We start from the raw sequence: 16,332 nt of genomic DNA, 5'->3' as shown, positions 1-16,332 counted from the left end.
ATACCCTGGAGTCTTTACTGCTCATATTCTATTCTTTGTCTTAAGTTTATCCTGTATTTTGCTGGATGGATGGCGGTTCATTAATTTCTTATGAGAGCATCTTGAGCTCTCAACTCCCACTAGATTTTGACATTTCTCTCTTCTTTCCCCTTTTGTGACTACATTTCCTCTGCATTTTTTCTCTCTTTATATATCCTGGTGGCACATTGCAGGGGAAGAACCCATCTTATCTTAGGGGGAGGAAGGGAGAATGGTATACCTCAGACCTGGGGACAATCTGGCTGTAAGTGATGGCAGAAGAGTGGAGCAGAGTCAGAGAAGACCTTTGAGAGAGCAAGGAGAGATGAAAATAAAGATGAAGGAGCAAGTTCACATGTGAAGGGGGGCTGCACCGGAGTGCTCTCTCTTCTCTGCTCCTTTCAGAATGGGAAGGTTGTCAAAACTGACTGACTGCGGGGAGAATGGGAGAGAGGAAAGATGTAGTCAAAACGGCAGTATCATCCAATTCTCTTAGAAACCTGGCTTCACTTTCTGCCAATAGAGTGAATGAAACCCGCGATCGCATTTTATCTGGTGTCAGGAAACAGGCATTAATGGTCAATATGATACATGGATTCAGTTGTGGGGAAAGACTTCCTACCTAATTAACTGTGAAGAAGTGAGAGAAACTATTTTTCACTATAAACATAGAAATTAGACTTTGTCAAGTAATGGCCCGATCTAAAACTTAGTGTTAAAATATGAGATTACACAATGCCTGAAATTATTCCCATCTGTCAGCTTCTCCACAGTTTTTCAGAACCACACTCTGCATGGTATAATCCAATAGCCTTTATTAAATGTGGGTTTTTACCTCATATTACCATAATTTACTTTAATTTTGTTGGCCATGAAATAAGACGATCATCTTAGTACTGTTTGCCTTCATTTTTTTGGGCAATAGCATGATCTTATAAAGTATAAAAGATTTCCAAGTAGATTGTACCAATCAGACTTATGAGACAGCAAAAATTCAGAAACATGGTGCATGCAAAAAGCATGAAGTTCCACTGAAGATGTTGTTAAGGACAAAGGATACTTATAATTTGCTTAATTGGGAGAGAAGGACAATCTTCATTATTAAATTCAAGCTTTCTGCAGAAAATGAGATTTAAAATGATTTGAGGCTTATTTTTCCCAGAAACAAACCATACTCCTCGCCCCTGCAGTAACCTTGTGTGACCTTTTTCTTCAAAGAGTAAACACATGACTACTCAATACAATAGTAAAACTAAATGTGATATTCAATTCTTTCTGGACTTATGGTGGCAGTCAGGGAGGTAATTAGAACTAAAAATAAATTACGGGGCTTCCCGGGTGGCGCAGTGGTTAAGAATCTGCCTGCCAATGCAGGGGACACAGGTTCAAGCCCTAGTTTGGGAAGATCCCATATGCCATGGAGCAAGTAAGCCCATGCGCCACAACTACTGAGCCTGTGCTCTAGAGCCTGCGTGCCACAACTACTGAGCCCGTGAGCCACAATTACTGAAGCCCGTGCGCCTAGATCCCGTGCTCTGCAACAAGAGAAGCCACTGCAATGAGAAGCCCGTGCACCGTAACGAAGAGTAGTGTCTACTTGCTGCATCTAGAGAAAGCCCACATGCAGCAACAAAGACCCAAGACAGCCAAAAATAAATAAATAAAATAAATTTTAAAAGTGAAAGTACAGAGAATTGCAAAACAATTTGGCTTCAGAATCTAATCACAACAAAAAATTGACCAGAGACTCTCATATAGAGCCCAAATAATGACTCAATTACAATTCCTTTTTTTCCTTGATAGAAGACAAAGAGTAAAGAAGAATTGGCCAAGCTGTAATAAGAAATTAGGAGGGAGAAAAAGTTAGCTAATCTAAAAGTTATCAAACTACCAATTTTTACCATAGCATTAAAAGAAACATACCAGAAAGAGATTCTAAGCAGAAAGAGATTTCGAGTGTTATAGACTAGAATGGGAATCACCATTCCCCTAAGACTCTGAGGACTATACTCATCCTTCAGTATCTGTATGTGTTGGGGGGGTAATGGGGGGTTGGTTCTAGGACTTGCCATGGACACCAAAATCCATGGATGCTCAAGTCCCATAGTTGGCCCTCTGTATCCGTGGTTCCATATCTGTGGATTCAAACAGCCATAGATTCTAAGCATAGTACGTAATCTGTGGTTGGTTGAATCCATGAGGGCCAACTCTATTTGATTTCTTGAAGGGACTGAGTGAGCTCATCTAGACAGGACCCCTCTTAGTCCAAGGCCACACTAGAGATACCACTGTTTGGATAAAGAGTATATTATCTGGCATCTTAATTCTTGGTAGACAGACTTCTGTCTAGTGGTGATAAAGAATAAAGCGTACAACAAAGTTGAAAGTATGTACTTAGGTGAGTAAGAATAGCCAGGTAAGGGCTTAAAAGTTTCCATTTTTATACATATGATGGGGTTACTTCCTTTTGTTTCAAAAGTAGCAAAACTGTTATCCATCTTCAGTGTATTTCAGAATCACCTGGAGTGCCCCCAGATTCTGATTCAGTGGGTCCTGGACAGGATTCATGAGTCTCCATGTTTATCCAGCACCCTGGATAATTTTGAAGCACATTTGCTAAGGATTTACACTTTAAGTAGTAGTGATTTTAGAAGAATCAAATAGAAATCCATCTGGAGACTTAATCCTACAATGGGGAGAAATCAAAGATTCCATCAGGTATATTCTTTTTAGAGTCATACTTAGAGGGTTAGGTGCTAGAGCAGGGAGCAGGGGGTTATTATTTTTAAAGGCAGAGCCACAGAAGGACAGGGATCAGAGACAGACAGTGAAGATAGGAGGCAGTGCAGACCACATGAGCTGATCAGTTAAGAGATGATGTGTTTTTATTTGTGTGGTCAAGACCAAATACGATAAGGAAGAACCTGGATGAGGGAATCCCTTTTACTTTTAAGCAGAGAGCTAGCAGAGAAGAGTCTTCCTTTCAAAAGTCATTTGTGAAAAGACAGAAAGTAGGAGTGGATGGCAGGGAGACCAGGTGAAAAACCAAGGAGTTAGAGTGAGACAGGGAGTGGGGGTCACATGGTGTTATGGACAATCATCAAGGGAGATTTCAGGGGCAACACGGGCATGAAATACTGCAAGCACAGCCAATGTAGACCTGGGGGAAAAAATGACCCATACCCAGTCTAGTCAACCATGATTAGAAAGAATGCAAATACTACTCTGTGTGTGTGTTCATGTGTGAATGCACGTGTGTGTGTGTGGGGGGGGTGATGGTGGTGGTGTATGAGAACAGGGTAGACAAACAAAGACTTTGGGCCAATGACAACTGTTTGGGTCATCAGTGTGTCTGAGTATTCAGTTTTCTGATCAGGACTCCTGAGTGTCAAGGGGATAATCTCTCCAAACATGAAGTAAAGGTGGAAGCCCATGAAAATTCAGTCTTTAGAAGGAAAAAGAAAAAGATAATCATGTTTCGAGAAAATAATCTCTCTTTGGAGCAGTGTAGCATAATCTTACTTTTAGTTCTGACTTGTGCATACATATGTGTGTATGCAAGATTTTATTTTTACAGGTACTTTATCATGTTATCTAGTTCCTCTCAAATTGCATGCTCATTTGATTTCATATCTCTTCTTCAGCTGCTTCTTCACCTGAAAGGTCTTTCTTTTTCCTTCCCTATCTGAACCCTATCCTCACAACCTAGCTCAAGTCCCACCCTTTCTAAAAGATTTTCCCTGATTATTACAGTTTACTGACCTTTTCTATCTCTGAATTTAAATCATAGACAAAGATTACCTTCTGTGCATCCCTCTATTGCTTGATCTCAAGCACAAAATGTTTGCATTCAGGAGGCTCCCAAAAATTATTGTTATGAATTAGCAACGAAAATATAGATTGAATCCTCCAGTGACAGAAACTTTTGGCTTCCTTCCCAGCATCCATTCCATTCCACCCTGTCCTTTTATGCAATAGCCACTGGTTGGGTGGGGTTGACTCCTCTCCTAGCTCCAGCAATGGGCCTTGATTGCCTAAACCAATCAGTTTAATTCTATCCCCTTGGCTACCGTAATTGGTTCAAGTGTAGACATGTGGTCTGACCTGGTCCAGTTAGAAAGAAGCTCAGGACATTTGCTAGTCTATAATGGGAGAAATTCTCTCTGTATGCATATGTGATGACTGAAACTGTTGGAATCAGTTTGCAAATGTGGGGGAAGGGCAGCTTGAGGGTAAAGTCAACCGCCCCCACCCCAGAAAGGCAGAACATCACTCAGAATGTGAATCAGAAGTCTGATCAAGCCATGCTGAAGCCACTGCTGCCTCTAGAGGTTTCATTCATTTAAGCCAATAGAGTCTCTTTATAGCTTAAACCAGGGAATGAGATTTTGTTTGTTGAGTTCCCCCTATTTTTAAATCTTTGGGACACAACTTGTAATTTGTCGTCTTGCAACCAAATACATTTAGGGAAATAGCAGCAATCTTGGATACCATTTTCTACCCTAGTAAGATCATTATATATTTTTGCTGCCCATGCTGATTCTAGCCAAAGTCATGTTCACAAGTGGTAAAATAATAAATTTGAGAATCGTTTCTACCACAATTTCTATTCAAGATGGTTAATGTTCTTATGTACTTTGATAGTACTGATATAGACTTCTTTTATTCATTTATATCAAACATTTCCTGAACATTTATATCCATTCCAATTGTGTGTAGATAGACAAATGGTACATATAGGCCTTTGCAAAAGATAAGGTTTTGTTTAACATTTCTCAGTGTTTATGGCAATATATTAAATGAAGATACCTTTTCGATGAAATTGAAGAGACCCCAGCAGACATATGGATTTTAGCATCTCTGTTGTGTACATTTCTAAGCAGCACTGCAGCTGAATGTAGAGCCGACAGATTTCTGGATGTATCTCACCACCTTCTGGGCTGCAACAGAATGAAAGAGAAAAGCTGTGAACATTCTCAAGATTTCACTCATCAGCCATTTGTCTCAGCTCTGAGAAGGGAAAATGCCCACTAAAGATTTCTAAAGCCTTGGGTCTAAAATATAGGACTTCTTGCTTTCAAACCAATAACCAAGGTCACAGTTCTTACATAATTGTCTTTCTGAATAACAGCTCTTAATATTTTTCCCCTTCAGCAGCAGATTTCTGCTAGGAGCTTAAAATCATAAATGTTTTAAGTAATTGAAAATATCAGACATTTTCAATTTAACTGTTGGAACAAACTTCCAAAATATATTTAAAACATAAGACTATCCTAGCTTGTAAGAAGAGATTAAAAACTCTTATTTTTAGAGAAACTAACGAAGAGCTATTCAGTTACCAGTTAGAAGATAGCTCTTTAATATTAAGGCCCTAGCATAATATGGTTAGAGAGCCAAGATACAAATTATTTTTATCAGTCTTTTGTCTCAGTCTAAAGGACATCCTTTATTGTTTGCTATGGTTAATTTATCAAAGGCTAAGTGTTTTTAGTGAAAAAATGAAAAATTTATGAAAAAGGAAAAGTAATAAAATTCTAATAATTTGCTTAACAATCTAAGCCTAAATAAACACTGAATTTATGCTGTAAAATTTATTATAAAGTACTTGAGCCTCTCTCTATTAACTGTGGTAAAGCAAACAAATGTGAATATGATAAAACATGGAGTGATCACTTTTCAAGAGAAGAGAAATTAGTTGTTGATAGAACACTTTATTTTATATGCAGGTAAAATAGTATGTATTGAATAAAGCAAACTAAACAAAAGGGATACAATTTAGAGATAGATTAGAAATGAAAGAAGTCTAAAAGGGAACTGTGTCAAATGTCCTAATGTGTTATCTTTATTTTTATCTCCGTTCATTTAAAATGCAATGAAATCTGACTAAACAATGCAGCATTTGGATTTGATTCCTTTGTAAAGTGGTCAGTGGCAAAATGTCAGGGGCTATTATCAGAAAAAAAATGGTGGCTTTATTTTTATTTAAGTTCTGGAATCACACTATAAAGAATTTGTATTTTCATAGCACTTTACAGTGATAATAAGTTTACCTTTTGAATACTTATTTAGTAGATGAGCCAGCATTATTCAACGATATGGCTTATATAACACAGGAAAATGGAGAATTCTTTGCCTGAGTATGAATGGTGCCTGCAAAGTTATTTTATGTCTTTCCTGTGTCAGAACAAAGGACCTCAAAAGAGCTTATATGCAAAATTTGGCTTTATCTGAAAAATAAGAGCCTACATTACTTTCTCATTTGTGTCTCATGGGTCCAGCCCTAGGCCAACACTGGAATCAAGTATATCTTTGGCGAAAGTCCCAGATTTTCTTGCAGAGCTTCTTCCCCCAGGTGCTTTCCACCCTCAAGCTATCCTCCTGCTCCCCGGAGTTCTCCCCCATCCCTTTGCCACAAACACACAACGCCTCATTATTTCATATCATCTTCAGCCTTTCAAAATGTCTCTGCATCTGTCCCCTCCCCTCTCCTCATGGCCCTGCTAGACTCTGAAGGAATAATGGGCATCAGTGGTTCATATAATAAAAAGTGATCCTTGTATATTACCTGCTAATACATTGATTTTGATAGAAAAATCTGAAGGTAATGTCTTATCCCAAAGACAGGCTAGAGGGAAAATATTTTAAAGCAGGCAGGTCTTTTCTGTGCTGCTTCATCATCTCCATCATAGCTGCTTATTTTCACCTACACATAACATTGGCCCTAGTGGCTCATATGCAGATTTAAAAAAACCTATAAGGAGTCTGTGGTATGTATTGTACATTAGATGAATGGGACAATTAGCCAGTACAGTATCATTCTAAACCATGGAGTATTCTTATTTTCAGAAGTACAAAATATGTGTTTTGTGGTTTAGTTCCCAAAATATGCAAACTTCATATATATATGACATTTTATGTAATTTAAACAAATGCTTACTGTATTAACAAATCTTTAGAGCCAATATATTATTTTACAGCTGGACTGTGAGAGACAAAGCAATGTATTACGTGCTTTTGAAAAAAGGCATGTCAGAACAGAGATTAAAATGCCTAACTCCTATCATTTCCCTGGGTGCCAACTTCTTAATGCCTTTGTAACCAACGGAGATTCTCTAAACTGTGGAACCATTTTGCCCTTCTTACATGTTATGGGAGGACACTGAATGGATGCCGCCAAATCAGCCTAACAAAAATTAATTGATACTAAAGTTGCGTTATAAATTCTCTGGTTGAAAAATTCTTACATATGCTCATATATTATCTTTTAACATCTTGGAAAATTGAAGTATAGAGAAAGAAAGAAACTAGTCCAAGAGCAGTGGACAAGTTATCTTTAGTGTTCGTGTTTCCCAATGCCTTGACTAGGCTACATTAGCCTCAGGTCTTGTACAATTTATTTCTCCCACTTTAAGAGCTCTAAGCTGTATTACTGCTACTGATTACTAAAAGTTCATTAAAAGAAAAATTGCTGAATGGGTTATAATACGTCTAATGTCATGATCAGTGGGCTGAAATACATTTTTGAGAAGAATTAAGAGCATTTAGGTTATTTTTGTAACAAGTGAGCAAGAGTCAGAGCCTGGAGAATGGAGGAAATGTCAAGAAAACAGCAATGTGGAAACTTGAAACTTCCTAGGGATAAGCTATAAGGCCTAGGGGAGATTTCACATTGAAACAAAATTAGGCCTACATACTTCCTCCAGGAACTGAAGCAACTTAACTTAGAGGTAACTTTAGCATGTGTGACTGATGCTTAGTCTAAAATTATTTACTCTTATTAATCCAGTTGAGGTCTATGAGAGTCACCCTGAGGTGATGCTCATTTAATTCAGTGAAAGAAATTTCATAAGTTAGTGACTTAGGTGTGATTATTTATTTATTTTTCTGTTAAGCAGAAGTCAGGAGCTAACCTGATCATTTTGATTAATTTGAAAGCCTAAGTATTAATAGAAAAACACCCTAAAAATTAACTTCGACAATATTTTAGTGATTTAGAGCTCAGGTTGAATCCAAAAACTTTTAAAATAACTGCCAAGTTATGAATCTTTCAATCACCTCTTTAAGGATGAGAAACAGGATTTAATGTCTTAATATTAGGACTTAAGAGACCTGCACTGGTGTAGTAATAGGGGGACATGAACACAGACATTGCCTAAGTCACCTCTTGATAATGGAAATGCTCTCTAATGTGAATTTTCTTATTTTATAATTCAAAAGTAATATGATGAACACCCACCAGAATGACTAAAATTAAAAAAGACTGACAATGCCAAATGATAATGATATGGAACAACATCTTGTACATTGTTGGTAGGAGTTAAAATGGTACAACGCCTTTGAAAAAAGTTCTGGAAGTTTCTTATAAAACTAAACATATACCTCCCTATGATCTGGCAATTCTACTTCCAGGTATTTACCCAAGAGAATTGAAACTCTATTCATAAAAAGATCTTTTTAAGAGTGTTCATAGTAGTTTTATTTAGAATAACTAAAAACTAGAAGTAGCCTGGGTGTCTGTCAAGAGGAAAGTGGATAAAGAAACCAGAATATCATACATCAACTATACTTCAATTAAAAAAAAAAGAAACTAGAATATTCCTACAATAGGATAATACTCAATAATTAAAAGGAGTAAACTCCTATACACAAAACAATACTGATAAATCTCAGACACATAATCTTGAGTGAGAAGATCCTTATACAAAAGAGTAAATACTGTATGACTCCATTTATATGAAGTTCTAGAACAGATAAAACTAATCCATAGTGATAAATATTAGAACAGTGGTGGAGAGAGTATCGACTGGAAAGGGGCATGAGAGGGAACTTTCTAGAGTGAGGGTAGTATTACATATCTAGATGAAAGTTTGAGTTACCTGGGTGTACACATTTGGCAAAACTTATTGAATGGTACACTTGAGATTTGTACATTGGATTATATGCAAATTTCATTTTTTATAAAAGAACCATAGGCAGTGATATTTCATAAAGGAAAGTACGGATGAGTTCAAAGTTTGTCCTGAAGCTTTTGCAACATGTACCTGGAGAGTATTACTCAAGCATAAAGAAAGAAAGAGAAAATTGTAGTCAGAGAGATTTTCAGTATATTACAAAACACTTATTCCTTAATTTTGTATTAAGATGTTTTAAAGCATGTTTCACACGGAAGTTGTTGTTAAGATGGCTTTAAATTAAGTTATAATTTACATATTGTATTTCCTCTCCTTTATCCTTTTTAACCCTTTCAATTGAGGCATAATAAATAAATGAAATTTTTAAAAAAGAACCATAGGCAAATATTGAACTCCACTTAAAGATAAGCATGCTGAACTGTTTAGGTGTAAAGTTTCCTGATGTCTGCAACTTCAGAAAAATAATACAGATTGCAGAGAGATAGAGGGATGAACATACAGATAGATGTGTAGTAAAGCAAGTATAACTTGGCATAAATTGAACATAACAACTGGGAAGCTTTATGACTAGTAAGGTCAAACTCAGGGGTTAGCCTACTGGGGATTTTGGTTATGAAATGCCTTGGCCCTGCATCCGTCTGCTCTTTTGACAAGCTGGCCAGACTTGGTGTTTTGTGCAGCTGCTAATAGCTTCTTAAAAACCAGCAAAATGTTTGTTACTTTGAAAGTCTGTCCCTAATGCAGTGGTTTATATATTTAGATGAAGGCAGAAAGACATAATAAAAGGAAAATGGTTTCCGGAGTCAGAAAGCTTAGCTCTAAATATAGACTTTGCTGAGTAGAATTGTGATTGTAGGAAAACCAAGTTAAGTTCTCCAAGACTCAGTTTCCTCAGCTGTGAATTAGGCATAACAACTATTCACGACCAAAGTATCTCAAGGTTGGTGCAAAGATCAAATGAGATCATGTATGGGAAAACAAGTAAAAACTGTGAAGGATTGTTAGAAGTTGACTGCAATCCATCTAAATACATCAAAGTTGTGTATAATCTTACATACAAGCCTTATGGTTGTGTATAATCTTTAGTATTAAAACTTCTCTGCTATTCTAAAACATTATTTGTTTACAGCTACCATATATGGAGCTGAAGGAGACTTTGGTTAAATAAACATACCTTAGGCTGAGAAAGAAAGGTGTGACCCCATTGACAACCACTCAGCATTTCACAGACTTTGGTGATGACAGATAAACACTTGGGGGTTGTCAGCTAGCAGAGATGGAAACCAGAACTCCTGTTGCAGAAAATATATCCAAGTCTTTCTTCTCAGAACCACCTCTGTTGTTGGCTGTTAGCCAAATGGCAAGGAAAGACTCAAGGAACCAAGTGAGATGAGGGAAAGGGATGATATTCCTTGCTTTATTTTTCAGAGCAAATAGCTAGGGAGGAAAGGGATTAACTGACCTACCCTAGGATAGTGATCTCTACGATATCTCTTCAAATACCCCCAGTGGTTTCATCTCAGATAGATTCCACTTATACAAGGATATATCCTAATTCTGGGCTTCAGAGCCCAGTCTTCATGCGGTTTCATAAAGGAGATTTCTCAAGGAGGCTCCATGAGTTTACATAATCAGTGAATAGTCAGAGGGCAGAGAGGGCACAAGTGTGTGTGTCTGTGTGTGCGACCCGGTTATTAGTTTAGGTTTCAAATTCTTAAATGTAATTACAGGGTCTATGCAAGTTCATAAACACAGAACAGATGGCAGGTACCTACTAAATGACTATACGCTTTCATACCAAAATAAGCTCTGCAGTAGAAAGAGGAGCCCAGTTAAGCAGAAGAACAGAAACAAGATATTTTTCCAGGTATCTTTATATAATAATAGTTGACTCTCTCTTTTGTCTCTAAGTTTCTCATAATCTTCCTTTTAGTGAATTTTTATGAAACTTGTGTTTTAAGTGGCAACCTCCTGTATTTTCTTCATAGAGAGTCATAGCAAGTTCCGTTCCCCCAGGAGCCTTTGAAGAAGTAATTGCAGTAATCCCCTCACTTCAACGAATGTCAGTTTCACAGGAACATATGGCTTGTTGACTTTCCTGGGCACTGAACACTAGTCTGGATCAAAGGTTCAGTCAGAAATGAAACTTGACTTTTAACAGCAGAGTAAAACATGTAGTGCGACAGAATTATCTTTTGGTAGCTATTTGCATACCTTTTGCAAAGCAACAGGCCTCAGAGGGGCCGCACCTTTTATGATTTAGGGCTATATTCTGGTCTTCATCTCCCTATTGTTTTGGTTTGCCCTCTGGCAGGACCTTTGACATTTCCCCATGACCCAGTTGAGAGGTTGATAAATAACGGGTAGCATTACCAAGCACCTTGTTCATTTTTTTTCCTATTTAAAGAGTAAAACCTATATTTAAACACTTTCAAAAAATCAATAGCCATCAGTTTCCTGACATTGTGATGCTTACAATGAAAGAAGACTGAAAATATTACTATTGAATTGTAAATCATCTTTTATTCATCTTAAATGTTACTGTTTAAGGCATTACTGAGGAGAGCTGGGAGTAGGTGGTGACCTTTGTGATGCTGAAGGGCCTTTTGGGGCATATCCCAGGGCATCTGAGGTTGAAGGAGTTAATGGGCTGAACATCTTAACTTTCTTTTCTTGATACCTGAAACTCATGCTTATTGATCAGGAGAAAACCAACATTTACAAGGCACTATTCCTTCCATTTCCAGAATAAAATATCTTATTCTGTCTTGGCTTCTTCTCCCAACCTTCTGTCCTTTTTGGCTTGAGAGTCTTTTGGCCTTTCCATTTTCCCCTCTGATTTTCTCAATGTTTTTCTCTTTATGGTCTCTGGTTGGGACTTATGTGGGGTCTGCAAACAGCGCTTTAAGCCTTGGCTCTCCAGGTCTTGTGATTCTTACAGCTAGCAGATGGAAGCCTGTGGCTGGTGGAGTCTGAGTCTTAGATTCTTGAATCTTAGCTGAGATGACAGTCAGCACCATGGGTTGCATGGCGACAACCAGCCCTATCCCACTGACTAGCTAGGATCAGTTTATTTTTAAATATATATGTATATACATATTTACATTTATATTTAAATTAAAGAAGTATATGTATGTTTCCACATTTTAATTAGAAAATATTTTTTGCATCAAAAATCAAGATTTTCAACCTCTAATGCTTATTGTTTTCACCTGGTAGCAATGATCTTCAAAGATCAGTTATCATTCAGTGATTGTGTGTTACACTGGAAAGAATTCAGCTCATTAATTTTCATTATATTCAAAGTCTGGGTCATTAATTGCAGCAACTGGTTAATTCCTGCTTTTATCCACTGGAATTGTAGGGTTCAACATATTAAACTGTTGGTTTATCTAAATGGCATTTAGCTCCTTGTTCTTAATTATGTCATTAAGCTAGGTGATGCTGTGTTTTTCTTTAGCTAAAGCTTCAGCCTTCATCAGTATTGCCAGAACAATGACATGACTTTAAAACAACCTGAGGTAACTGGGCTGACCAAATTTAACTCATTCAATTAATCCAAAAGAGAGTTTTTAATAAAAAGAAAAAGAAATTTCCTCATCTCATTTAACTGGATGGCACAAAGTATTGATCAATGCTTTACTATCTAATGACGACAATTCAGTATAGTTACATATACTAATATGTATAGTTATAGAGTAACTAATTGTCAAATCCATTGTGGTTGTGGCTTCCTCTTATATGTGAGAGACTTTATCTAGAGTGATGGCCTGAGAGGTGACAAAACATCATGAGAGTCCAAAATATAGCTCACACAGGCCTGAAATTCTTTCTTTCTTTTTTTTTTTTTTTAGCCTCACAAAACGATTAAACCAGGAAGGCTCTTTGGGGAGCGTTTAGGAAAAGGGTAGAAAGATGGCATCTGTTTATCATATAAATAACAATGGCAAATACATATAGCTCCTCCTATGTGCCAGAGCTTCAGTGCTGCCAGTTTAGCTCTCTGGCTCATTTTTCAGTTTACATGAAGGATTTTGAGAAGAGTTAGAACTTTTTTAGCATTTTGCAGTCTACTTTTCCAACTTCAGACTCCTACCCAATGCTAGAAGTCCTTCAAATATTATACCTAATGGGATTCTCTCGTGTCATTCTGTCTTTCTATTGGCATGCAATGATAATTTGTATTTTTTGTGTAACTCTCAAAAGATGACACTTCATGCCAATATGTTAATGTGCGTTTCTAAGACAGATGTAACAGCTATTTTCTACAAAAAGGCAAAAGCTTTATGCAAACAGAAGAGACCAGTATCTATACACATGGAAAATATCATATACTACCATGAGTTTTTTTCACTGGACTATAAATTCCTTGAGGCCAGAAAGTCTGTCTTATTTATCTTCATAACCTCCAACACTTAACAGATTGTCTGGTACATAGTACGTTCTAAATTAAACAGTTCCCCAAGGCAGCCTTAAAAAGTAGTGCCTACATGATATGAAGAAGCTGAGGCTGGAATTACAGTGCTTGGTTCTGCCATCACCAGCTCCATTTCACAATTAGAGATTGGTTTCTTAAGAATTTCCTTTCTTGCAGCCTTCTTTTTTTTTCTTTAAACTGTTTTATAAAAATAATACATATTAACAGACATTTTATGTAGATAAGTAAAAAAAAAGGAAAGGATGACTTATACTAATACTGGAGGTATCCATTATTAATGTTTTGGTATATTTCCTTCCGGATTAATATCCCCAAGAGCAGGAAGTTTTATCCATTACTTCTGTTCCCCAAGCACCTAGCAGAGTGCCTGGCTCACTGAAGGCTCTCAATCCATGTTTGTTTGAATGAAGCTGAACACTCAAGGCTGACCACATATGAATCCAAGTGTTACATGTAGTGTTCTCAAAGGGGCAAGGCTAGTACCTTCAGAGTGGTCAAGTCAGTGAAGGAAGTGATGGTAATCTGACTACCTGAGGGGGAGAGTCCATTTTACAGCAGTAGCTCACGTTTTCTCAAAGAAAGAAAAAATATTAACATAAAGACCACCTTCCAACCTCCATATAAAGCATAAGTGGTCCTGCATCAGACAGTTCTGGGTTTAGATCTTGATTTCATTACTTATACCTGTGTGTTCTCGGGCAACTTTCTGAACCTCTCAGTGCCTCAGAAACTGAATTAGGATAGTAATACCTGACTCATAGCATTATCGAAAAGATTTAAGTGAAATAATAGATGGGAATTATATGGTCTTAACAAGTACAAATGAATGGGGGAAATATTCCAGGGAGGCAATTCTGCATGTAATGCCTAGACATACTTACAACTTTGTTACAGGCCTTTTTCCTATTTAATTATTAATTCAAATAATATGTATTGATTTCCTGCTATTAACAAAGGGAGAATCTGGAAAAAAAAAAGGAAAGCATTACTTTTTCTGGAGTCCTTTTTTAAGAGTTCGTGGAAACTCCCATCATTATCCTATGGTGTTTTTATTTGATAATAACATATTGTAAAGTCTCCCATAAGACAGTTTTTCTGAACAGTGACAGAAAACTTGCAGTCTTTTGTTTCCTTGATGTGGTATCATTTTACTGCCATCGGGTTTTCACCTTAATGGCTCCATCATGGAGATCTGCATATAATTTTTTTTTCTTTCTTAATGGTAAAGTATAATGTGCCATTAGGTGAAACAGAATGAAAGGACTCTGCACTCCTGCCAATAGTTAGCTCAAGAACAGAAATAGCTCTTCCAAGCAGACAGACGTATGGGCAGGAGAAAGTGATTAACAAATCTTTAGGTCAGTCTCTCCAATAGAGGCATTACTTCTGATTTTCAAAATAGTATGAGTTATGTAAGATCATTAGCCTTTAGCTAGGAAAAACCAAAAAGGGTAGTGGGCTTCACTGTCACAGGACTTGAGGGTAGGAACTCGCTTTATTATTTCTTGGCATTTTATTCAGCATTAGCAAAGTGCAATAAAAAGAACATTTCATGGGAGTTTACTAGGTGCCAGATACCATGCCAAGCACTTACATCTCATTTAATTCTCCCAATGAATCTGTGAAGTAGTTAACTGTCCTTATCCTTAACTTACCGATTGAAGGAAATGAAGTTTAAGAGAGGTTAAGGAACTTGCTCAAGGTCAAACTAATTGTAAACACAGTGATAAGACTCAAACCTAAATTTATGCTTTTAAGTACTCTGTAATATTACCAGAACTGAGTGCTCAGGAACCGAACTGTATTTATATCTTTGTCACTCATCTCATGCATAGTTATTGAGAGCATACTTTATGCAAAATATTGTGCTAGGAATGAAGTAACTTTTTTTCTACTTTTTCTTTGTTGAGGCCGTTAATTATTGTAGCTTAAGTTGGCCCTACTCCTAGTTCTTCAATTTTTCCATTTATAATAAGTGCACAGTGATATTTTCTGCCTGGCTCAGGGAAATGCATAACACTAAGGGAGCATAAGTGTATAACACAGGATGCACGCCAGGCTAGTGCGAGCTGGTGTATGTGGAGGGAGTGGGGAAGACTGCCAATGAGGACATTGTGTCCCCTAAGCCCCCAGGGGTCCCTCCATCTAATCAGAGCAATGAGAGTGGGGAAAGGGTGTGTTAACTATTGGGTATGGAGTTCTCTTTCTGGCTTTTTGTGCTCTTTTCTGATGCACAAACATGAATGGGGTGGTGCCCTTGATGCTGTTTATGGGCCGTCACTATTCTCTCTTTTGCCTACTGAGAGGGAGAAGTCTCCAGCATGCAATGCAGAGGGCTCTTTTTACCACTTTATTATAAATGTGAGAGTTCTATGCACAAGAGGAGGAATAAACACTATAGATTATTTGCAAAGCATTTTAGAAGTGAGCAGTGAGATAAATATATTAATGCAAATATATGACATTGTTGGTGGCTATGGCTCAGCCGACTTAGACCGTAAGAGTTTTAAAATGTTATACTTAGGGCTTCCCTGGTGGCGCAGTGGTTGAGAGTCCGCCTGCCGATGCAGGGGATGCGGGTTCGTGCCCCCGTCCGGGAAGATCCCACATGCCGCATAGCGGCTGGGCCGTGAGCCATGGCCGCTGAGCCTGCGCGTTCAGAGCCTGCGCTCCGCAATGGGAGAGGCCACAACAGTGAGAGGCCCGCGTACCATAAAATAAAAAAATAAATGTTATACTTAGACAAGTAGTCTTCATACTTTGTATATCATGCATCCCTATCCATACAAAAATTAAGTATGCACTCCTACTATACATGTGTTTGTTGATAAATCATACATATATAATGATATTAACATATTGGGCATATTAAAATGTAAAAAAATAGAAATTAGAAAAAGAGACCATAAAATATAAAGTTATAATATTTTCTTTCAGATCATCTTGCACACCGTTTGAAGCCCA

At 37.4% G+C, this 16,332-nt stretch overlaps 1 protein-coding gene across 2 annotated transcripts in view; it reads right to left on the bottom strand.

Annotated features, from left to right (window-relative positions):
* Positions 1–16,332, bottom strand: part of RGS7BP (regulator of G protein signaling 7 binding protein) — a 121,989-nt gene that overhangs the window by 39,514 nt on the left and 66,143 nt on the right. For both annotated transcript variants that reach the window (XM_059062321.2, XM_059062323.2), the window contains exon 3: positions 4,828–4,958. In XM_059062321.2, coding sequence (XP_058918304.1) covers positions 4,828–4,958 — 131 coding nt within the window. The remainder of the gene's footprint in view (positions 1–4,827; positions 4,959–16,332) is intronic.

Source organism: Kogia breviceps, chromosome 4 (assembly GCF_026419965.1).
Source record: "Kogia breviceps isolate mKogBre1 chromosome 4, mKogBre1 haplotype 1, whole genome shotgun sequence".
Lineage (NCBI taxonomy): Eukaryota > Metazoa > Chordata > Mammalia > Artiodactyla > Physeteridae > Kogia > Kogia breviceps.
This window is presented reverse-complemented; position numbering and strand designations above follow the sequence as displayed.